This window comes from Tubulanus polymorphus, chromosome 6 (genome assembly GCF_964204645.1).
Source record: "Tubulanus polymorphus chromosome 6, tnTubPoly1.2, whole genome shotgun sequence".
Taxonomy (NCBI): Eukaryota; Metazoa; Nemertea; class Palaeonemertea; order Tubulaniformes; family Tubulanidae; genus Tubulanus; species Tubulanus polymorphus.
In genome coordinates, this window is record NC_134030.1 from 12,543,017 (window position 1) to 12,568,855 (window position 25,839).

A 25,839-nucleotide genomic window follows, 5' to 3' on the forward strand; every position below is an offset into this window, starting at 1 on the left:
ACTGCGACGCCATTCATTGCGACCGCCAGCGACAATTGTGTCGCAACGACTCATTGACCGACGCTCCCTTGCGATGGGTTGCGACTGTCAGCAACACCAGTCACAAGGAGTCGCACGTGTTCTACTTTATGCGATGCGACACGACTGTCACAACCGACCTACGCGCTCTTGCGACTGGCAGAAACTATAGTCGCAAACAGTTGCTGACAATCGTATCGCAACCGACTTGCACCGAAACTTGCGATGCAACGCAATGATCGCATCGCGTCACAAGGCCGACCTACGTCTGGCTTTAAGTTACTGCGGAGGACCAGAAATATTTTCTTTTTCGTTCAAAAGACCTTTCGCTTGAAAATTCTTGCGTCTGAACAAAATTTATTTCGTTCGCACTTATAATGTTCTGTTCGATTGAACCATTTTGAGAAAATGGTTAGAACAAAGTTGAAGAAACTTTGTTGAAGAAACTTTTTTCTGTCCAAATGAAAGGTTTTTCGTTCGAACAATCGTTCGATCGAACAGGATCGTTTTAATTTGAACAGAATTTTCTTGTCAGATCATTAAGTTTTTCGTTCGAACAAGTATATTGTAAAAAGTTTTTTCTCCGAATCAAAAGTATTGAGTAGTCCGTTCAATCGAAAAGCATTGTTTTCATTCAAACATTCATTCGAAAAAAATTGTTTTTCGCTCAACCAAATTTTTTGCCGGGACAAAAAGTTTTTCATTTCAACAATAACATAGCTTTTTATTCAAACACATTTTTCGTCAGAATGAAGAAAGGTTTTGGTTCAAACAAAAAGCATATTGATCGATCAAACAGAAATGTATTCATTCGAACAAGATTTTCTTGTCAGAACATTAACTTTTTGGGTCAAACCGCGTGTTAAATTCGTTTTGGAAATGTACTCGGTCTGGTATATTTTGAATTACTGTGTATGTCATTTGTCAGGACATTAAATAGAAGACGACTTAGGATACTACCTAGCATGACTTCACTAGTTAGACCGACTTATTCCAAGATGAGGCGTTCCGTTGATTTTGGCTACAAGTTTTCATTCAGAGATAACTGCTGAGCCATTTGGGCGACCTATCATTGATACTGTTTCCTAATAGCCTGTTTAGTTATGGCTGATGATGTGCCTTATCAAATGCTTTGTCCAAATCCACCATTGAACAGGATTCTAAGACTGTGCAGAAAACCCGTTATCGCTGCTTTGCAGCTATATTTATTATTATTATTTTCTTCTACACTATTTTTACCAAAAGAACATAGGCTTTTTTACATTACCGCTGTTGCCGATACAATCCGTCTGATATCATTCAGCTCAGTTCGATCTACAAATACTCCGTGCAAATTTTGAAGAATCAACGTTACAAAAGCACTGTCGAGCCGTAAACATCGAAAATTGAACCCCATTCAAAGGGCCGACATGTTTTTCTAAGTTGTCTTTCCGAAATCTACCGCACGTTTCTTGTCACATCGATTATCAATTCAAGCATAAATTAACAAATTTATTACCCAAAGATTGCACATTATGTCGCGGTTTTTAAAAACTAATTTAAACAATAGCCCATTTTCCTCATCAAATCATATTACCGATAGACAGGAAATTTACTATTTTAGATTTTATAAGCACTGTTGAGCCGTAAACATCAACAAATCGATGTGTGTCCCTACATCGTCGTTCCGGGGATCAGCTGCGAGTTTCTCCTCATCATGAGAATCAAATCGAGTACAAATTCATTTATTACTACCAGTGATTTGGCCGCGGGCGTCAAGCAGTTAGTTTAGCAAAACCCCATTTTCTTTATCAAATTAACCGTGTATTTACTAAGATAAATCATAAGTGTACCGGGGAGCCTAAACGAAACACGCCGAAGAGATATAGCTGAGAAAAGCTGTTATGTCGACGAGGTATCAAAATAAAAGAATACATTACTTTATTCGCCCGCGGGCTTCAACCTCTATATCAATACCATCAATTCTCTATATTTCCTACAGTACATACCGATCATTGTCAAATGCACAAGGTATTTACTAAATACAAGTATATAACACACTCCTTTCCGTATGCTGGACTCACACTTGACATTCGGAGTAAGCGTTCGCTGTGGGGGAAAGGGGATAGTTCGCTGTGTTGCTTGAAGTGTTTATCAAGTTTGACGCGGCTTTAGGCCTACCGGTACTGACCTTTACTGTCTCAAACAAACAGTATAATTGTTGCGTTTATTAATGGACTCATTGGATTGAACTTCAAAACTAAATTTATGATATTTAGGAGGGTTGTTATTCAATAAGCCTACGACCAATCTGTCCGGATGTTAGGCCTACGCATATACATAGGCTGGTAGCCTCTACTTGGTTAAAGCCAAGTTCACTGTAAATGAGGAATCAGATTTATTAAAATGCATGTGTAATTAGTGATTAACTGGTTCTGACTTGCAACGATCAATCACAATTATCAATTTCATTGGCAAAAATGAAGATTTTTTTTTCAAATTTCGGCTGAGCAGACAGCTTTATAAGCCAGACCATTTGATCGTTGCAAGTCAGAACCAGTAAATCACTAATTACACATGCATTTTAATAAATCTGATTCCTCATTTACAGTGAACTTAGCTTTAACCTAGTAGAGGCTACTAGCCTATGTAGGCCTATGTGCGTAGGCCTAACATCCGGACAGATTGGGCCTTAAGGTAGCGTAAAACTCAATAAAATCTTCAAGCGACACAGCGAACGATCTCCTTTCCCCCACAGCGAACGCTTACTCCGAATGTCAAGTGTGAATCCAGCATACGGATAGGAGTGTGTATATACTTGTATTTAGTAAAAACATTGTGCATTTGACAACGATCGGTATGTACTGTAGGAAATATAGAGTATTGATGGTATTGATATAGAGGTTGAAGCCCAAAGGCCGAATAAAGTAACCTATTCTTTTATTTTGATACCTCGTCGACATAACAGCTTTTCTCCGCTACGTATATCTCTTCAGCGTGTTTAGTTTAGGCCTACGACTCCCCAGTACACTAAAGATTTATCTTAGTAAATACACGGTTAATTTGGTAATGAAAAATAGGTATTGTTAAACTAACTCCTTGAAACCCGCAGCCAAATCACTGGTAGTAATAAATTAATTTGTACTCGATTTGATTCTCATGATGAGGAGAAACTCTCAGCTGATCCACGGAATGACGATGTAGTGACACACGTCGATTCGTCGATGTTTACGGCTCGACAGTGCTTTTAAAATCTAAAGTAGTAAATTTCCGGTGTATCGGTAATATGATTTGATGAGGAAAATGGGCTATTGTTAAAATAACTGTTTGAAGACCGCGGCTGAATGTGAAGTCTGCGGCAATAAATTAGTTCATTTATACTTGAATTGATAATCGAAGTGAATATTGGCCTGCGGTTTGATTTCGGGATGACGACTCGAAAAACATGTCGCCCCATTGAATGGGGCTAAATTTTCGATGTTTACGGCCCGACAGTGCTTTTGAAACGATGATTCGTGTCTCAGTGAGCTGAACGATATCATACGGATTGTATCGACAACAGCGGCAAGGTAACAAAGCCTTAGTTCTTTTAGTGAAAATAGTGTGACATAAAATAATAATAAGAAGAAACACGCGAATCTCAATAGGGTTTTCTGTGATGTAACAGAAAACCCTAATAATCACGCGGATATCAATAGGGTTTTCTGTGAAATAACAGAAAACCCTAATTATCGAACATATCCGCGTTCTCCGATCACACTCGATTTTAAAACCTTCCAATACAGAGGAGAAGTATACCGGTAGGTCTGGCAACTACTGACGGGTAATTGTACAGTTATCAAAAATCCACAGATTAGCGATCTGATAGTCATTATATTAAAATACGCTGGGTGTAAAGTCAACCCCAGGAAAATGTCGTTCAAGACAATACAGATTAGCAACGTCTTCGGACCAATACAAGCGTATTCCGCCAAATCGCTCTACACCCTATTCAAATTCAATTATTGCTCTACTTGAAATCGGCAATTCGATGAAATATTCGCTCTCGAACTGAAATCTTTAGGTAACACTAGAATCCTCTTCTCCAACTTATTAAATCCAATTACCAGGTCGGTAAAAAAGATAACTTATAGTAAGTTTAAATTTTGTCAATTCCAGTCCACAAGCCGTGGAACTAGACAAAAACTTTAGACGGAATTTCATAAGGTCTTTGGTTAAGAACCTTCTCCTTCGAAATCTCAGAAGCAAGTCCTGTTGCACCCATGCACTCCTACAGGGATCCGCTGCAGGATGTCACATGACTAACCACTAAATAAAAAGTAAAACCTAACTTGAGGTGTCTCAGCAGTGAAAAATGGCTCAAAATTATGGTATAAATTATAATTAGAATTTTAGAAAGATTCCCGTAAAATAACTCAGACTTAACTCAAAAATTAAATGAAACGACTAAATAATTCTAATTCACTGCTGATCACTCAAGTTAACCCCCGTACAGCCCACGTTAAGTTTCGAATTTTCTATGAAAATGTCAAATGAAAATGATAGATAACTGAGTCCTGCAAGTATTTCCTTTTCGGTGAAAAGGATAGCTCCCCGGAACTTCAGTGCAAACTGCAGTTACAGACCTGCTCTAAGACACCCCGACTGTGTGACCCATAGATAATAATGAACATTGTAACTACTGGTTACATTAATGTTTAAGAAAAATCTTTCTCTTGCGATACTCACTGATTGTCAGCACTGTTGTAGGAAAAATCTCAGGTGGGATTGTAATTGCTCAGCATTTTGCTTCACCCACCTGGGGGATGTTGAATATTCCCTCCATATACATACAGGCTGCAACAGTTGACCAATTTTTAAACTTCATACACATGTTGTCTAATATCAATCTTATAGAAATAATTGTGGCCACGATATTTCCAACAAATTCACCACAAACCCTGTAACTTCGCATGTGGCGTTGAATTTGAGGCCGGGGGCATTCGAGGCTTTCCCTCATTCTAGTATGAATATGCAGTTTATACGTCCACCACTCAACATTACTGGCACTACAGGTCTCCAAGGATGCCAACAGCATTTGGTGGTGGTGCCACTTGACGGACCAAAGAAACGCCTGTGGCAGCAACATTAATGCAGCCATCAATTTGATCAACCCTTCTGCTCATCCACTAGATTTTACATAAAATTGATGGGGTGGTCCACTTGATCACAAATCTATGTCACTGTCCTTAGCTATCCCTGTCCATTCACCTCCATGCAATGTGTTTCCTTCGAGATATTGGTGCTTTCGACCTTGACTCACTGATGCATTTATTTTGTGAAATCAATAAAAAGAGTAATCATGTGTATTTGTTGCAAGTATTTCCTGTAACAGGTTATCTAGACGTATCGGCCCCACTCCGCGCGGGTGCGCCACCGTGCGGGATTTACGCGAAGCAGCAAACACAAACATGGCCACTCTCTCAATTTTCAATGATAGAAATCGTGTGTGCATTTCAATTATTTCGGCTGTTAGGGTTTTAAGGCACAATATAAGTTGATGATGTGATATGGCGATGTTAATTAATGATAATTCCGCAGTGAAGCTAGTCACGAACGGTGCCGATTGAGTGTACAGCTGCCAAAAACACTGAAGTGTGCGTAGTTGCGTAACTATTTGCAGTGAATTGCAGACGAAACATGAAGCCTTAACGGCCGTTTAAAAAAAAATTATACCAATCGCAATTGTAAAATAAAAATGAGATAGAACCTAAGTTAAAATTCTGGCCATTTCTAAAATGTTATTACTAATTTTTAGTCAGTGCCGAACGTTTAGTTTTCCAACAATAATGAGGGGTGGTAGGTAGTCATGCAATTCAAGTCATCATTTATTACACGTTACTTCCGTGTTGTTGAAAATCTCGCGAGTCCTGGACCAAACCCCAATGAACAATGTGATCTGTGTGCTGGCCACAAATGCACACAGATCACACTACACTACCCATTACACACTCCAGTACCCACAGCTTTCATATATCCATCCAAATATTTAGAGTGTCTTTCTTCCTGGATCTGCCCCTGGGTTTCTGTCCATCAAATTGTTGCTTTATATACATGTAATTTAAATGAGTAACCAATATTCATCATCGCTGTTTCATCTGTCCTGAAAATTCTGAACAGTTAAAGAAGCAACTCAATGGCGAATGAATAGATTTTTGTAATTTTTTGAAAATTTTATTCACAGTGGAGGAGATGCAAGATTCATTTTGTCTACCAGTTTAGCTGGCTATAACACAGTTATTGGTGGATGTGCCCCGATGTGTAGACATGGATATGCAACATTTTATCGGATAGCACCAGAAAGGTACCGTATTTTAACAGTACAATAAGATTAAATTGATTAGAATATTGCAAGCCTTCTTTAAATAAGGTGCAGGGGAGGAATTAACAATTTGATTTTTTGTATACCATCGTTTATCCACTAATATATAATTGAGTTTTCACTGTAATGTTTCGTATCACTGCCATAATTGTCCCCCTGCAATGTTTAGTCACAGGTATCCGCATGCGTCTGTCATCCGTCTGCATTTGTATGCAGATGAATTTTAAACAATTCATTAAAAACGCCATACAGGTAGACCAATATTGTGTAGTATATAGTTGAATTCAAACACTTTGTTAGCTGCGCTTAACTCGCTACGATCCTGCCTTTGCGTGGGATCAGTTTTACTGGCCACTGTGTCAAGTATAAGCTGGTAGACCACCTTACTAAACCAATGTATCGTCTAGTATGGTGGATATGATTAACCTCTTCAATTCACTAACTTCTGCGCTGAATCTAACAGTGCCCATGGGCACGTTGTTGTAAAAAATAGAATTTATCAATCCGTACTAAAAAGCTGTCCTGAGTGATACTGAGGTTGACTGTATTTCCATATACAGTGATACCTAGGCATATTTTGTAACCACTATCAACTGCAATTATCCATGCTAATGGCAAGTTCTATGATTGTGGTGAGTTCCATGCTCATATTTATGTTTTGGTTGTACTGCAACGGTATCTGGTATGAATGGTTTCAAAGCAGGGATGAAAACGGCCCATATTGAAGAAGTCGGGAAAATATTTAAAAAGAGTTTTTTTTGGGGAAAAAATCAGTAACCTATAGCCAAAAAACTTACTTTCCTTTCATAATGTTAATAGTTTGGGCCTGAATTAGAGTCGTTTTTTCGAATGAGACGCCATATTGGTTTCTCCGACTCCACAGTTGTGCTAACTAACGCCGAAAACCATCTTAGGCAGCACTCCTAACTATGGAGCGCTTCAATGTGACGTTAGTGATTGAGGCGATTAAAGCTTGATTTAATAACAATGCTCATTATACAGTAAACTTCGCCTAAACCGGTACTGTTGGGACCGTCAAATATTTTACTGGTTTAGGCAATGCCGGTTTAGGCGTTGCGTTATTTTAGGAAATTTTTTAGGAAAGGGATCAGAAATTCTTTAAAGATTTCATCGGTCTGGACGATTTACAGTACTGACTGGTACCGGTTTGGGCGGAGTCTACTGTACAGCACTCTTGCTACCCTGTAAACCATCCAATTTTAATGATTTAAACACAAGCAAGGGGACTACCATTTTATGTGATGACATCATACATTTGTGCGTATAGATACGATTATATAGATTGTTCTAAAATACTAAGAATAGCTTTATTGTGGGACTCAGAGATCCCATCAGGAAGTTCGTGTCATTTCTACATTTTGATTCAGTGAAAAAGGCTGAGGACTCACACAAGTCTCACCAGGAACGAAAGGGATAAGAGATTCTCATTTGGAAAGAGGAAAAAATAATGAAAAATAATAATGATAAAACACGTACAGGGAATAAAAATAGAGTTTCAATTATTTTTTCTTGGCCAGTTAATTTTTTTCTTCTGGACAGTGGCACATATGAATTCGATGTATGCTGAGTGGGAAATATGGGCCCTTTTCGCCACATCGTTTGCACCCTCTCTGGCTTTGCGCTTCGAAACATTATTTGCTTCAGTTGCTTTAGTTTTAACTTTGGTAACGCCCAGTTTCGGTGACCTGAGACCACCCAAAATCTAAGTGAACCGGCTTATTTTCGAATAGAATATCTGAAAGTGACCGATCAGTGTTATATCTGTGCACTTCCATATGGTAGCCGTCCAACTCCGAGTCATCCAAGACATAAGTCACCAGGTTTGGCAACTGTTTTAGATATTTCAATGTTATTTCATGTCCACTGCATGCTGGTTAGAACTTTTTTAAGATAAGCAAATGTTGATATATAAAGAAAAATAGCTTTTCTCCAGATCAGCATCAAGTTCGTGAGAAAGTGTTTTTGCCAGTTACGCGGCTCATGGATAAATGCGACAGCGCATTCAAATCAGAAGACAATGTTTTCACCAGATGAATTATGTGTGGTGCCACAGTGAAGGGCAGGTTGTGCTCAGCCAGAAATCTGAGTAACATATCCTCTTGATTATACATTCGATCCTGCACTGACAGGACTGACGGAGCCGCTACAAAAGAAATTTGTGCAGTTTGGTTGTATATCGAACACAGACCATATGGGGTTGAAATAGAAACTCATGAAAATAGAACCCGATGCGGTATTTTGGAGGGACACTAGCAAACAGCAAAATATTTTGTTCTCACTTTTTGTATATATGTGGTAAAAAATGGGCATTTAAAGCTTACGATACGGGCTAAACTACGGTACTGTAGTTCATGAGTTTAGGGGCCGTACAAAAACTCCAGGGGGAGGGAAGGGGTGAGCTCATAGCGTACATATTTTTCTAAGGGTAGGGTATAGTATGTGCTGTGCGCAAAACACTATGTAATTTTCACAATTTTGTTGGGATTTTCCCGGAATTTTCTCACTCTCCGTCTTTCACTTTGTCAATTGATACGCTACCGTATCATCGTCGGAACTGTTGATGAATCATGCTGGTGAATGTTGCTTTCTTTGAACCATTGATCCTAGAAATTCAGTCTTACAACGGACAGCGGTCATTCACGTAATGGGAAAAGTACTGGTATGTACGCGAGGAGGGGGGTCTTAAGAAAACGTAAAGAGCGTATGTGGGGTTAAAATACCCAGAAGACAACTGTACGTACTTGGTGCACGGCCCCAAGCCCCTTCAGGATTTTGCTTGGTCTGGAGTATGAAATACTGATAGTGATTTAAGAATTAAAAGATTATTTATATATATTTTATATATATATTTCTAAGTCATACCTGGTATCTTGTAATTACTTTGTTGTTCCTTCACAACTTTCCTCTGTTTGTCGGAAAGTGCATGTTGTTCCAAAACCGAAGCACCGTGGCTGCTGTATTTCAATTCAGTACCATAACAAATACAAATGGCCTTTCCGGGGCATCTTATTTTACGAATGAAAGCTGCTAGTGGACTGACTTTCTTCTACGGCTTTTTCGATCTAATCCCATCTCCAAGTGTTTTTTCTCCTTAACGTTTTCGGTTTTCAGAACCAGTCCGATGTACGATACGAGGATCTGACTGACATATTCAGCTAACTACTGAACGTTTTTTACTACTCTCCTGCATGTATATGGTATTGTATAGCACTCTCGTAAAGCACGTGCTCATTATTTGAATTTAATCTGTGCATGGCTGCCTAGCAACAAGATCGGGAGAACACATCGTCGATGCGCTTTTACGGCTGCCGATGCGCTCTACCAATCTTGAACTTGAAAGAAAATTAATGACCACCAACCCCCAATAACTCTCAACACCCCCCCCCCTAGTTTTTCAAAGGATGTGCACTGATCTCAGGAATGGAGAAAATGGAAGAAAAGGTCAGAAATCCGTCTATGGTCTGAAGATTTTCATCCCTGTTAAAGAAATAACTTCCCTGTGTGGTGATCATAATTTGATTGATCTAATGAAAAACCTGCACTTTTCATTTCAGTCTTGAATTCATCTTCTCCAGTTTCAAGAGTGATGAAGATACTAGCTGTAAAAGATGGTCAGAAGCACTTGATCGCGGTCTGAATGATGTCATGACTCTAGTGCAATCTCAACAATCTAAGCTTTGATTTCATTGACAGTGGTTTGACATTGCCACTGGGTGATATTTAAAACTTAAACCATGAAATTCCTCAATGAAATCATGAACACAGAGACAGAAATAACTTACCCAGTCCAGTTCACACGTAAACTCAACCCTTTGAGGCGTTAGTGTGAATCATTGACCCTTGTCACTTGCCATCTAAAGGTTGCCACTGGTCGGCAATTTTTCATTGTGTTTCATTTTTTGTGATACCTGTAGTAGCATCTCTCCTAGCACGGTTGCTTTCTCAGACCTCTGATAAAATCACTGTCTTTATACTGGTTTATGGTGTTATCATATAGTATAGTGATGAATACAACGAGACGAATAGTACATAATCGATTAACTAGTTACGCACAGGTGATTTATTTGATCAGGTGAATGTCTCATTCAGTCAAAGCAGGTTATAACTTTGGCCTCGGGACTGTCAAAATTTAGGCGCTACAGTCAACCCTGCATAAGTCATCGAATTAGTCGTATCATCACATATCTCGTATAATTAATTTGGTCCCAATTTTTTCTTCTTTAAACCTTATGAAATTATGCTTATAACTCGTACTTCATAAGTCGTATTTTGAAGTAAGTCGTATCAATTTTAGAAGCCAAATCTTCTGATTCCATTCAAAATACATCGCGTAAGTCACAGCCCGAAATGCCGGCAGCAGATAAAAAATACGCTACTATATTGTCAGTGTAATTGTTCAGACAGTTACAATGTAATTTTCTTGTGACATTGTCTGCGTGGTGCATGTGACAGCTTTAAATGATTGATTGAGCTATATAGGATTTGCTCATGATAGAACAATATATCGTATTTTCACGGGTTATTCGCGGAATTCATATAAAACCATGACTTACAGATAACTCGTAAAAATACGACTTACACGTAACTCGTACATCACGTAAGTCGTGGTAAAATCGTCAGTCCCAAGGACTACGACTTATGCAGGGTCGACTGTATAACAAATATGGCGGTATAAAGAAATGGCGATCATGAGAGTTGACATAGTATGAAAGACATGATTATTGACCAAGTCCAGAATTGACATGAATTAACCTCAATAAAGGAAGGGTAAAGGTCTTACTTCTTAACATAACAGATGGGGGAAACATCATTGAAAAAAGATCATTGGCGGTGTAACTAATGTTTTTCCTATTAGTTTGAATAGGACCGTTATAGTATTTTGTTGGTGTTATGGCGGAGGGTGAGAGGTGGTATATTGAGAGCGATTCACATACACATAGATACCAAATGAACTGTCCACAAGAAAATTCTTGGCGATAGGTGAATTTGGTGGTATTACGGATGGCGGTTTAACGAGCTTGGACTGTATTATAGCTAAAGCTCATGCGTCAAATAAACTGGTCTAGTTGACCTATAAAGTATTATTCGTCTTGTATATATTCTACACCAGGTTAACACGGCTCCTCCATGAATCTATAGTGTTAGGGTTTCAGGCGCGGATCCAGAGGGGGGTTTTTGGGCTTGTGACCCCCTTGCTCAGCTACCGGTTAAATCGTTTTCTTGAAGGAATGTACTCAAGACAAAGCGGGCAGAGAGTACCACATAATGGAGTACCATATTATCTTATGTTTGGCCAAACAATATGCCGTATAGGCCCTTCATTAGAGATTTTAGTCAATAGTTTAACATTAACATTTTTATGAACCCCCTCCTGGAAAAAATCCTGGATCCGCGCCTGGATTTACAACCATTGGTATCACTTCTCTGATTAGATTAATTAGTTGAAATAAACACTAGGTGGTATGATAACCACACTCAAACGTGGTGAACAGATGATACTAGAGATCATCGTCAGGTCACACCTGACGATGATCTCTAGTGTGAGATCGAAACGTCGTGTTCTTATATTTTAGATTGTTTCAATTAATAAATTCTCGATTTTAGATTTCTTTTAATTAGTAAATAGTGGGTTTTTATCTAAACACTAGGTGTTAGAGTAGCACATTCTGAAACACCTACATCCATTCACACAATGGTTAAATTTTACTATTACACTTGATTAATTTAATCTGGCAGATTATTGGATGTCCCAGACAATGTCAGTTTAATCTACACTCAGTGTCAAGTAACATAACTGGTTTAAAATCATCAACTTCAGAGCGCTTCAGTCAAGCGACGGTCAATTGGTGTGAACATGTAAAATAGGTTCAGTTTTTGATAAATTGAAAGCCATAATACCTCAATCAATGAAATTGATATTAGTCTATAACCTGTGACAAACAGTCGAAAATCTGTATTGGAAATTTCCAACATGAGCTTTTTGAGACTTCTTCATAGTAATATCTGACAGTAGTGTAAGAAAAAATAGATTTTGTTCATTTTTGCATTTCAGGCACCAAGAAATTATTTACTTACCTTGCCACTTGTGATGAGATGATTGGTTATTTTCATTTTCACATGTGGAGAGGCGGTGATTCTGATCCGTCAGGTCACCATTGTAGGTGATTGAGTTATTATTGCATACTCAGCGTTTCTTGTTTAGGTAGTCTTTTAACATACCGCACAGCAATCAACAAATGTTTGTTAAGAAAGTGTTGTATCTATCTGTATTTGTTTTGGAAAATGTTAGTTGGCTAAATAATGAGAATGTATATTGGGGATACACCATTAAACTCATGGTGCTCACATGATCATGGTTTTGTACATACAGTCAACCCCCTATACACCGCCCCTGATTGGTATATTGGAGTTAACTGTAATTTCAGGGCAGGCCCCCTACCAAAAAATAAACCCTGAGAGTCTGTCATATGGTTACTGCAATATAAGTGTTTTCTGTGGTCCATGGTCCCAAGAGACTAAGCGAGGTTGACTGTACACATGTACTATTATTTTTGTGAGGAATGAATTATTTTTTTCAGCTCTGTCATGTTGTTTTGCTCACAGTTGAAAATTCTCTATTCCAAGACTGGTGATTTTTTGATAATTCAATAAAAAATTTTTTAGAATATGTCTCTCCATTCTATTTTGGATCTCATCATATACGGTTTGCTACCTAAAGAAATATAAGTGAATGAGAATGCCAAAAAATCCGAAGATCACTAAGGCAAGTGTATAGTGACGTCACAGGAGTTAGCATCACCGTTCGCTCATATTTTTATGTATTATTATATTCATTTTGCTGAATTATTGTTCAATATTATCTATCCTATTATATTAATTGTTATTTTGACCTTTCCTTGCTCGAATTTCCTTAATAAGAACTTTTTTTCAAGTTTGTTTCTAGATCCTGAGAATTAACACGTAAATTTGATGGACCTCATTGATTTCCTAATGAATTTTGAGTGCATTTGCCCTGCATGATCAATATTGTTGCTAGCCTAGTTAGACTGGTTGCCAGTTCAATTAATTTCAAAATTACCTCTTTGATCCTTAATATTATATTATTCATTGACGATAATATTAGGCACTATACTGTGCTATTTTCAAAGCATCTTGTTACCATCTTTTTCGTTCCCATTGTCCCATCTTTCAAGAATATTAGATACAAAACGTTGTTTATACATGTATATTTATAATATTTATAAAAATCTATTCCAAATGTTTGTTCAATGTTCATAAGTTAAGATGCAAAAATTCCTTTCCACATTGGGGGTTTTGGCATCTCAACTTTTGGATAAATCATCTTTTAGTTCTAATTATTGACCTAAAAGGTTATTTCTTATAATTTTTGATTGAATAAATAAGTTTTTAAACTTTCAAATTTGTATTGGGTTTTGATTATTGACAAATCCAGCCTTACTGAGGCAATACAGTAGAATCCGCTTCATTCAGATCATTTGGGACCAATAAAATTCATCCAATTTACAGGAAATCCAGATTAAAAGTCATTTTCTTATATATTAATGAACAAATGGACTGCAAATATTGTCCGGTTTAAAGCTGATCCAGAAAAAGCGGGTTTGACCGCAAATGGAAGTTTCCTTTCTTACATATACTCTTTATCACATACAGTTATCACATCGTATACACATGTATAACGAGAAATAATTACGATTACCCAAAAGTTTTGTTAACATTTGAATTTTAAGTGGAGCTGAAGCTGAACCTTGATGTCTTTATGGTCCTATCAAAATATCAAAAACCTGGAATTTCACTCGCCCCCTCAAAAGTCCATTTGACATTTACTCTATAAACTAAAAAGGAAACTGGATCAACGTTAATACTAATGATGACAGTCACTCGAAGCATTAACAGAGACTGTTCACCTGCCCTTCATCAGGGATGAACCTGATGGCATCGAGATTGCCATGGTAAAAACCCTGCCACACTAGACGTGAGTATTATTAGCCAATCAGATATCCCGCTATATCTTAGTCCAGGTTTTTCGATTTACAGTGAAAAATGTAACAAGCAATCTGATTGGTGCTGCAAGTTTTCATATGGCAAACCGGCGCATTTACCTGTCCATTCTAGTATGGCAGTGATTCATGCAGTGACTGGTGTAGCAATACCAATCCCTGCTGAGGGAGGATGAGACTGTCCAAGTGACGCTTCTGCTGAGACCCAGTACAAAATGATAGCACACTTAAGATACAGTGGTGTAATCATCCATTGCATCAATTGAGAAAAAAATCCTGTGGGATAAAAATACCCAGGAGAGTAGCGATATCAATAAACGACTTGTCGGATGTCGAATATTCCTAGGCAATGAGACCAGCGCATGGGGGTCCCTAGGAGGGTTTGGTAGTTCGCACGAACCCCTTTTTGAATTTTCAAATATCGACGAATGCCAGCACATCCGGGGCAGCACATGGTCTGCATCTGCTTAATTAGCAAAATAATCATCGATACATGCAAAGTAAACAGGAACCAGTCTACCTATCGGCCTCAGATTTCACCAGAACACGCCTGCCCTATTGTATTACTCAACACCCCCTGGTGGCCACATACAATAACCAATGAACTTGTAACTCACCACAATCATAGAACATGTTATAAGCTACAACTTTCTAATTTATTGTTGTAACAAAATATGCTTAGGTATCAATATAATGTTGAAAAACTTTTTCCCACCTATGAATGAGTACTAATGACACCAAGATGGCTGCCAATTGCGTCATAATTGGCTGATCAAAAATACCTGTCTCAGGTATGAAACATCCCTTTCCAAAGAATACCCATCACAAATTGCAATGAGAAATGGCCAACCAGTAGGAAGCTACAGGACCTAGAATTCTGACCAAAATTGACATTTTTGGCACTAAAAAGGTCATAGGACGGACATCATGAGTCAGATCGACCCAATTTTTCTTATGCTGATGGGCCCTTGGTAGATTCAAATATAAACGAAAGATCAAAATTTCCCTCGAAAACTTCCAAAATGTGTAGAAGTGCTGATTTTGGCGAACACCAGTGGCTGCCAGTCGGCCATCTTGAATCTGACAGGGCCAGTTTTTGGGCTGAAGATGTGTCTAGGGTAGATACATGTATAAACCAAATATCAAGACATTACCTTGAAGCGTCTTCAAAACTTCTCAAAATAACTGGATTCCGTCTACGGACGGACCGACGGATCGACGACGGACTAAAAATGAACGCAATAGCCCGCTGGGACTCAAGTCCCAAGTGGGCTAAAAACGGCTGATTCTATGTTCAGGGGGGTTGGAAAAGTCAAATTTCTTTCGTAAATAATAAATGAAAGATCCCTTATGGCAAGCAAGGATCCTCCAGGTTCACTAGTTGTTACTCAGCTTCCGCATTCAATTTCTTCTACATTTCAGTTAAAATCCGAATTTTTCTTATAAAAATTATTGATAAAACTATACCATCTAGTAGAGCAAATCATGAATTCAATATATATTGGGTGGGTCTTGTGATGGATTTAGGAGCCTAGAAATTCAGTTAAAATTTGATTGATAATGAACTAATTTTGGCAACGTAAGACGGAGTGCTCATCATGCCATCTAGCAGGATAGCTGGTGTTGAAGTTCCCCTTTGAACAGATTGAACAATCCTTGATTCATAAATACAACAATCAAACGATGAAACAATGCATATTTACTACTATTGGTTTAACAATCTTTATTTTGAATAAATAATTTAACACGTAATTCTTCTATGGAATCATGCCTTTCATTCGTTTACGGTCAGCCATTGCACGGCGATTATGATTGGAACGAGTTGCTTTATGTTTATCTTTGTAGTCACGATTCCGAGAAACTTCTTCTGATTGACCCTGTCCTTTTGGGGCACCTTTGACATCTCGTTGACGCGGTGGACCACCCCTACCTCTTCCTCGTCTTTGAGCCGCCCACCGTTTTTCATTTCTTTCGCGTACTTTAGCTGGATCTTCAATGAACTGATCTAGTCTGCGCTTTTCCTGAAAAATTTTCGACAAAATAAAAAGATTACAGGCCTGATGACACTTAGGTGACTGCCGATTGTATCATGCTTGACTGAGGACCATCCATTTAGTACGTCTATCTCATATGTATAGATATATTTAACACGTTCACTGCCACCTAGTGGTTTAACGTCCGGTCGCCATTGCCAACACTAATTTTTGACATTATACAATTTATATACTGCCAGCACTATTTGTACATTGATAGATAAATACACTGATCTATTTTAGTGTAAAAAACCAATGACGAGATAACTCGTCACTGGCACTGGTGAAAGGATTCTCAATTTTTTCTTGTCCCCATTGCCAGTGAAAAGCGTGAAAAATCAAATAAAAATCTAAAAGAATAAAAGTCTTATTTTGAAAATGATAATAGAATGATTTTAGTCGTTATATTCTCTCTAAATATTGGCCAGAAAAGAAGCTAAAATGCATTGCTTTCTGAAGATTTTTTTTAAAAAATTTCAAGTGTGCACCAGACTTGAGTTACCCCCATAAATAATATCTTAGTCTCTCCATACTGCCAGACAATTATTATCTAGTTTCTCGCCTCTGCCAGGTCATTCATAACGCTGTAAAATGACTTTGAATCGATGACGATATAACTCGTCATGGCAAACTGCGGCGCACCCACCATGACGATTTATCTCGTCAGCGGCAGCGAACGTGTTAAATTTGTAATAAAAATTATCTATTTATACATCAATTTAGAATTTCGTCCCAAGTAAGACAATTTGATTAATATTTTTAAAATCATTTTCTGGTTTGGAAGTTAATTGTAACGAGGTTCCACTGTATAACATAACTTGTAAGAACAGGTCATTGTTGAGGTGTTGCCCACCCAGGTGACAACTGTTGTTGGTTGTAATAAACTTTATACAGTGTTTTCATTGATAGCCGGGACTCGGGTCCCGGACCCGTCTGTTAGTCCTTTTAGACCCGGCTGATATTTTCAAACCGAATTCGTTCCCGAATGGCTTTTGTCGGCTATCGGCACGACTGTGTATTTTCTGGTCAGAAGTATTTATGAATATACGCTCGACACACGCGACAACTGCCGCGTGGTTTGACTCTACTCACTATTGCTAGCTTTGAGAAAAACGCGCCTTGACGCGTTTTCCAAGAAATTGGCAATGTTCCAATCAGCTGTCAGCGAAGCTGGAAGTGCCACGCATGTTGGCTGTTGCTACAGGATTCCGTTCATAGCAGGTTTTACAATCATTGAATTATTAAAAGGGAAATTCAAGGCCTTGAATTCAGCAATGGTCTTCAAAATCGATTTAGGGCCTTTAATTTAAAAAATATTGCAAATCTATAGATTTATGATTGTTTTTGTAATAATGGAAATCTTGACAACAGTGTGAGACCCGGTGTGACGATGTTTAATGCGAGATATATAAATTGTATTGATTTCTTTTCACTGTTGTACGGAAGGTGTCTATTTTGAATCATTGGGGAAAACCCACTACCACAAATAACCAAGATAAATCATCATGCAGTTGTGTGTGATATCGTGGAGATCATGTCCATTGGCGGATTTTCATACAAATTCATTGGTTCAAGGGGACACATGTTAGGCTTTTTTAATCACTTGGAGCACGGATCCCCTTTGACTTTATCATATCTAACTTTAAAACAAACTTTTTCCTGATATTTCCATCTTGACTTATGATCTATTTATGATCATTTGAAAAAAGTAAGATTTCTCCTCATTGGAATTCAATCCAATCCAGTTTTCATTCTTTATTTTTCTGCAGTCCATCAAAGATTTTACAAGGAAAATACCCAAAGAAGGAAGCTATGATCCCTTCCATTTTGAAAGATCTGTGATCTTAGAAATATATTTCATATAAGATTGTAAATTTCATTTTCTCCTTCAACCTTTCATTTATGCTGGTAAAATCAGTAGGCCTACTCCAACCATTTTTAAAGGGCCTTAGTATGGGCATTTGGTCACTGGCTCGAAAAATTGCAAGTTTCTTAAAAAGTTGCTGCAGTTGGCAGTGAATTTTATATAAGATGGGCAGTCAATGGCAGTGAAATTCACTTTTCTAGCTTCACCAAGAATCTTAGTGTCTGATGTACCACAGACACTAAGATGAGAACGACATTTTCTCGATACTTTTAGATCACTGCAGCTTTAAACCCCCAGAAATCCAGTTTCACTAAACCGATTGTGAAAAATAAACTATCGTTACAAACCTCATACATTCAGTTTTCTTATTATTATATTCATTCGGAGGTTCCTTCAGTTAGTGTAGATAGTTTATTCATCAAAATCGGTTGTTTATTTGCTGAGATATTGCAGTTTGAACACGGACAAAAAAGCCGACCAAATTCTGGTCGGTAACTGTACAGCGACTTTGAATGCATGCATCTGGGTGGTTGGTTACACTAGAATCGTAGAGCGACGGAGATCACTGGGTGGAGACAACCACTGCCAGTGCTGGGTGAATTTTCTAGCCTGATTTTCTTGTAAAAAGTGCTAACTAAGGTTTGAAAAAAGTGCGTTTAAGTGCTTATATATTTCCTTATATAGCCTTACAACTATGTCATGGTTGTGAGGCTATAGGAAAAATAGGAGGGGGCTGTAAATCAAGGCTTTTGTTAAATCGAGGTTTGACTGTGTGTTAATATTCAGTGGTGAATCAATTGCCGGAATTAAAAAAAGGAAAGAAATTCCATTTATGAACCAATTAACCCACCTCTTGTTGAATATTTCCTATAACTTGCTTGTTATTTTGCACCAGATTTTCTTCTTCCTCTTCACTTTCTTCTGATTCACGAAGAGCTCGTGGAATGACAAATGGCCTTTAAAACAAAACAGGGACACCATGTCCACTTGGGAAGTGGTTTCAAATGCTCAACAATCAAACAATTTCAATACTCAACGCCCCTGGTGACCATATACAAAAATAAATGATCTTGAAACTCACCACAATCATAGAGGATGTCATGAGCTACAACTTTGCAATTGATTGTGGTAACAAAATATGCATTGGTACAAAAATAATATAGAAATGCTAAGATATTGTATTATTCAACGCTCCCTGGTGACAATATACAACTAGGGGTCCAGGGACACCATGCCCACTTGGGAAGTGGTTTCAAATGCTCAACAATCTAACAATTTCAATATTCAACACCCTGGTGACCACATACAAAAACCAATGACCTTGAAACTAACCACAATCATAGAACATGTCAGCAGCTACGATTTTGTAATTGATTGTGATAACAAAATATGCCTCGTTACCAATTAAATATGGAAATACTAAGTTATTCTACTATTCAACGCCCCCCTGGTGACCATATTCAAAACCCAATGTCCTTGAAACTCACCATAATCATAGAACATGTCATGAACAACAACTTTGCAATTGACCATGGTAACAAAATATGCTTACTTACCAATATGATAAGGAAATACTAGGTTATTCTACTATTCAACGCCCCCTGGTGACCATATAGAATAACTAATTTCCTTAAAACTCACCACAATCATAGACGATGTCATGAGCTATTACTATGCAATTGATTGTGGTAACAAAATATGTATTGGTACAAATATAATATAGAAATACTAAGATATTGTATTATTCAACGCCCCCTGGTGGCCATATACATAAACCAATGACCTTGAAACTCTTGAATCAAAGTCATCATAGAACACGTGGTAAGCTACAACTTTCTAATTCATTATTGTAACAAAATATGCTTAGGTATCAATATAATGTCGAAAAACTTTTTCCCACCTACGAATGAGTACTAATGACACCAAGATGGCCACCAATTGCGTCATAATTGGCTGATCAAAAATACCTGTCTCAGGTATAAAACATCCCTTTCCAAAGAATACCCTTCCGCAATCGCAATGAGAACTGGTAGACGACCATCCTAGGACGACCATCTTGAGTCCGATCGACCCAATTTTTGTTATGCCGATGGGCCCTGAGGGGGTTCAAATATATACGAAAGCTCAAGGTAATTGATCAAGGCGTCTTCAAAATTTCCCTCAAAAAGTTCAAAAATGTGTAAAAAGTGCTGATTTTGGCTAACAACAATGGCTGCCAGTCGGCCATCTTGATTCTGACAGGGCCAGTTTTTGGGCTGAAGATGTGCCTAGGGTAGATACATGTATAAACCAAATATCAAGACAATACCGTGAAGCGTCTTCAAAACTTCTCAGAATAACTTGATTCCGTCTAGAGACGGAAGAAAAGTGAACGCAATAGCCCACTGGGACTAAAGTCCCAAGTGGGCTAAAAACTGAGAATATATCTGCCTACCAGTCATCATAGGTTTTCTCCCCTAATCCCTTTTTTTAAATGGGCATAAGTATTATATATTAATTGATTCTCTTTACAGCCTATTTATTGTAAATAAAAAACACATAATTATTGATTCCTTTGAATAACTGCGATACTATTTATATCTATTTATTTCCTATTGTATGTTTTGATATTTTGACACGTATATTGTATGAACCTCCTTATACTTTCATAATCAGGAGAATAAAAGTTTAATCTAATCTTATCTAATCTAGACCTCCTAAGTAACATTGTACTTAAGTTTCATCAGTATCAACCCACTATTAACAAAGCTATGTAGCTGAAAGACACACACACGCACGCCCGCACAAATTGAAACCAACTTGTAAAACAGGCAATAATAGCCGCTTGATAGCCGAGCTTAAAATGGTAAATAAAATTTTAGGCGGTCCTTTTACCTCCGCGAAGTAAGTTCATCTGCCGAGTCTGCATCTTCAGCACCAACATTGTCATCATATGTGTCATCATATTCATCTTCATATAAATCCCTTGAGAATACATCATCTGCATCAATATTTGCGTAAAGGTTGTACTGTGGTTGAAAGTTGGTCAGATCAACCTTCTCATCGAGAAGAGACATATCTACTTTATCTCTGAATACAAAACAATAATATATGTTCCTATAAACAACCAAAAAGCATGTAAATTGGATTAAGATTTGGACTAAATGCCTTACTTCTTCCCCCTATGAATACGTGACAGGTCAACAGAATCCTTATTGAATATGTCAAATTCATCATTGTCATAGATATTATGCCTGTGAAGAATATCCTTTCCCGTATCACTCATCTGAGTCGGTTGATTCCTGAAAAAAAAAGAAAAAAATAATACTTGAAAAGATAAAAAGATAAGTGCAAAAAATACTTAATACGTACATCTGAACAATGCTGGAATACATATCATAACCATAAGGCAGCATGTCAGGCGTGTCTTAAAGCATCATAAAAAATTATCATCTAAGTGAATTGTTTACTCATGTGGTTAAAATGCGAGTTTCTTATATTCAAATATCAATAGCAGGTTACAGGTCCTGATGCCCAATGACATAAAATGTACAAATTACGTAACCTAATATTTTTCGTCGCCAGTTGTTTAACACTTAATTGACTGATTGAAATTTTGTATGATCTGTTGAAGGTCCTGGTATTTCTAAGTATACCCATCACAAACTAACACAATGTTCAGAGGCGTTTTGACATTTGACATAGTTGCAAATGTACAGTGAACCTACATTAGAACCTTGTCTATTCGTAGACATGTGCAGATAAGATTGAGATGGAAACCTTGTGCATGTACGAAATTTACAAATTGGAGTGTATTTCATGATTTTACAGTTCTTGAAGTAATGTGAGGATCGATACATATTATCATGAAAATGGATTGGATGACTGTTTTAATTTGATTTAATTTGAAGTATTTCACCTCTCCAATTGTCGATCTATTTCTTGTAATGAAGGAGGCAGTCTTTCTTCTAATATACCATTTATCACTCGTTCTACATCATACTGATATTCTTCAAGACAAATCTGTAAAATAAGATTCATTCACATACTAGAAATGCCAGCAATGGGCAGACTAATACTTCCCATAAATGCAGTTTGAGTTAGAAAAGGTTGGCATTGTATACAAAGGATTGCCGCATTGGGACGATCAATTTACAAATCAGAAAAATGCAACATAGATTTTTTCATTCGCCAATTTTTTGGCTTCAATATTTACTGCTCACTGATCACATTTTAGCTGCTGCCATCCTGCCTCGGCAGGGATTCGAACCTGATGGCATCGCTACTCTCTGCCATGGCACCAACCCCTGCCACACTATACAGGGATCATAACGAGTTGCGTGAAATACGTCGGAGGTGGGCCAGAAAAATCATTTTCAAAACCCAATATGGCTCCATGTCGGTCACTTTGCCACAAAAATTGTCCTTAGTTTTAGAGTTATAGGCCAATACAATATGATAGATGTAAAGAATCAACATGGCTGCCAGCTGGCTATCTTTGATCTTGAAATAGATTGCAGGTGCACAAGGTCCTACTAAACCTGAACGTTCTATCAAGATACAAATTATCTGTGGACGAGTTCTTTGGACAAGATATGTTGATCAATGGACGGATGTGCATATACACAGACCCAGAGATATTTAAGTAGAAGCTGACTCCAGTACAGAATTGTTATGCGTAATAAATCAGTTATGAAAATGCCTAGTAGCAATTGAGTTAAAATTTTGACTTTTGTGGCTTTTTCTCTCGTATGAAGATAAACAGTTATTTGTCCATGGAAATAAATGTATTGATTCATATGTATTATATATGCACCTCAATAAAACCGTTGCCAAGGTTTGGAAGTAGATCTTTCACAGCTGATACTAAAGATTCCAATTCGATGCCAGTTTTTCTCATTGCACATGCACCATTTCCTTCTGATAGTTCAACCTAAAAATGAAAAGGCACATGAAACATGAATTGAAACACTAGCATGATTGGATACTTTTGATTCTTACCTTTGATTCTGATACTCTATCCAATGAAAAGCCCTATTTCAGACATTATGAATTATTTTTATAAGATTGATTTAAGAAATTTCAGAAAAAAGCATTTCTATGGTGTAATGTTTTGTGTTATAAGTCATGTAAGTTAAGATCAATCAAGCTATCTTAGGAGACGGAGCATACAGATTAAAAAAAAACAGCTGAGTGGTATTTTACCATACATTGTGAATTTAATAATTTGCATAGGCAGCAACATGAATAACTAGGGGTCCAGGAACACCATGCCCACTAGGGTAGTGGTTTGGAATGCTCGAAAATCAGAAAATATCAATATTCAATGCTCCTGGTGAACTTATAAAGAAACCAATGACCTTGAAACTCACCACAATCATGGATCATGCCATGAGCTACAATTTTGCATGGTACCGTTAACAAAATTCAATATGAAAATAGAAAGTTATTCTGCAATTCAATGCCCCCTGGTGACCATATAAAAAACCAATGACCATGAAACTCACTACAATTACAGGTATAGAATAATAGTATTAATTAATATAGCTGCAAAGCAGCGATAACGGGTTTTCTGCACAGTCTTAGAATCCTGTTCAACGGTGGATTTCAACAAAGCATTTGATAAGGCTCAACATCAGCCATTACTAAACAGGCTACTAGGAAACAGTATCAATGATAGGTCGCCCAAATGGCTCAGCAGTTATCTCTGAACGGAAACTTGTAACCGAAATCAACGGAACGCCTCATCTTGGAATGAGACGGTCTAACTAGTGGAGTCACTCAAGGTAGTATCCTAAGTCGTCTTCTGTTTAATGTCCTGACAAATGACATACACAGTAATCCAAAATATACTAGACCGAGTAAATTTCCAAAACGACCTTAACACACTGTTCGACCAAAAAACTTAATGTTCCGACAAAACCACGGGCGACAAAACCAAAATAATGAATTGTCGCGGGTGACAAAACCAAAATATTGAATTGTCACGGGCGACAAAACCAAAATAATGAATTGTCGCGGGCGATAAAACCAAAATAATGAATTGTCGCGGGCGATAAAACCACAATAATGAATTGTCGCGGGCGTTAAAACCAAAAAATATTGAATTGTTGTAGGGGGATAAAACCAAAATAATGAATTGTCGCGGACGACAAAAACAAAATATTGAATTGTTGCGTGCGACAAAAGCAAAAAAATGAATTGTCGCGGGCGACAAAACCAAACTAGGGGTCCAGGGACACCGTGCTCACTTGGGAAGTGGTTTCAAAAGCTCAACAATCTAACAATTTCAATACATAACGTCCTCTAGTGACCATATACAAAAACCAATGAACTTGAAACCCACCACAATCATAGAACATGTGAGCAGCTATGATTTTGTAATTGATTGTGATAACAAAATATGCCTCGTTACCAATTTAATATGGAAATACTAAGTTATTCCACTATTCAACGCCCCCTGGTGACCATATGCAAAACCCAATGACCTTAAAACTCACCACAATCGTAGTACATGTCATGAAATACAACTTTGCAATTGATCATAGTAACAAAATATGCCTAGGTACCAATCTAATAAGGAAATACTAAGCCATTCTACTATTCAACGCCCCCTGGTGACTATATGGAATAACTAATGTCCTTAAAAACTCACCGCAATCATAGACAATGTCATGAACTACAACTTTGCAATGGATCATGGTAACAAACTATGCCTAGGTACCAATCTAATAAGGAAAAACTAAGCTTTTCTACTATTCAACGCCCCCTGGTGACTATATGGAATAACTAATATCCTTAAAAACTCACCACAATCATAGACGATGTCATGCACTACAACTTTGCAATTGATCATGGTAACAAAATATGCCTTGGTACAAATATAATATAGCAATACTAAGTTATTGTATTATTCAACGCCCCCTGATGGCCACATACAAAAACCAATGACCTTGAAACTCACCAAAATCATAGAACACGTTATGGGCTACAACTTTCCAATTGAATATAGTAACACAATATGCTTAGGTATCAATTTAATGTGGAAAAACTTTTTCCCACCTACGAATGTGTACTGATGACACCAAGATGGCCGCCAATTGCGTCATAATTGGCTGATCAAAAATACCTGTCCCAGGTATAAAACATCCCTCTCTAAAGAATACCCATCAGCAATTGCAATGAGAAATGGCAAACCAGTAGGAAGCTACAGGACCTAGAATTCTGGCCAAAATTAACATTTTTGGGCACTAAAAAGGTCATAGGACGGCCATCTTGAGTCAGATCGACCCAATTTTCTTATGCTGATGGGCCTATGGGAGATTCAAATATAAACGAAAAATCACGAAAACTTCGAAAATGTTTAAAAAGTGCTGATTTTGGCAAACAACAATGGCTGCCACTCGGCCATCTTGCATCTGACAGGGCCAGTTTTTGGGCTGACGATGTCTCTAGGGTAGATACATGTATAAACCAAATATCAAGACATTACCTTGAAGCGTCTTCAAAACTTCCCAAAATAACTGGATTCCGTCTACGGACGGACGGACGGACGAAAAGTGA

The 25,839-nt window shown here is 37.7% G+C and overlaps 2 protein-coding genes across 9 annotated transcripts in view; one reads left to right on the forward strand and one right to left on the reverse strand.

Moving 5' to 3' along the window:
* Positions 1 to 13,632, forward strand: part of LOC141906662 (peroxisomal carnitine O-octanoyltransferase-like) — a 57,014-nt gene extending 43,382 nt beyond the window's left edge. For 3 of the 4 annotated variants that reach the window (XM_074795942.1, XM_074795943.1, XM_074795944.1), the window contains 2 exons: positions 6,221 to 6,340; positions 9,934 to 13,632. In XM_074795942.1, coding sequence (XP_074652043.1) covers positions 6,221 to 6,340; positions 9,934 to 10,060 — 247 coding nt within the window. In that variant the 3' untranslated portion in view covers positions 10,061 to 13,632. Of the gene's footprint in view, positions 1 to 6,220; positions 6,341 to 7,746; positions 8,736 to 9,933 lie in introns of those variants that run through there. The other variant, XM_074795945.1, reaches the window with a different exon arrangement.
* A 2,473-nt stretch (positions 13,633 to 16,105) lies between these two features.
* The window catches only part of LOC141906703 (activating signal cointegrator 1 complex subunit 2-like), a 47,070-nt gene continuing 37,336 nt past the window's right edge, over positions 16,106 to 25,839 (reverse strand). For all 5 annotated transcript variants that reach the window (XM_074795999.1, XM_074795998.1, XM_074796001.1 and 2 more), the window contains 6 exons: positions 23,093 to 23,209; positions 22,196 to 22,299; positions 21,450 to 21,578; positions 21,172 to 21,366; positions 19,148 to 19,253; positions 16,106 to 16,418 (listed from right to left, as the gene is read on the reverse strand). In XM_074795999.1, the coding sequence (XP_074652100.1) occupies positions 16,155 to 16,418; positions 19,148 to 19,253; positions 21,172 to 21,366; positions 21,450 to 21,578; positions 22,196 to 22,299; positions 23,093 to 23,209 (915 nt within the window). In that variant the 3' untranslated portion in view covers positions 16,106 to 16,154. The remainder of the gene's footprint in view (positions 16,419 to 19,147; positions 19,254 to 21,171; positions 21,367 to 21,449; positions 21,579 to 22,195; positions 22,300 to 23,092; positions 23,210 to 25,839) is intronic.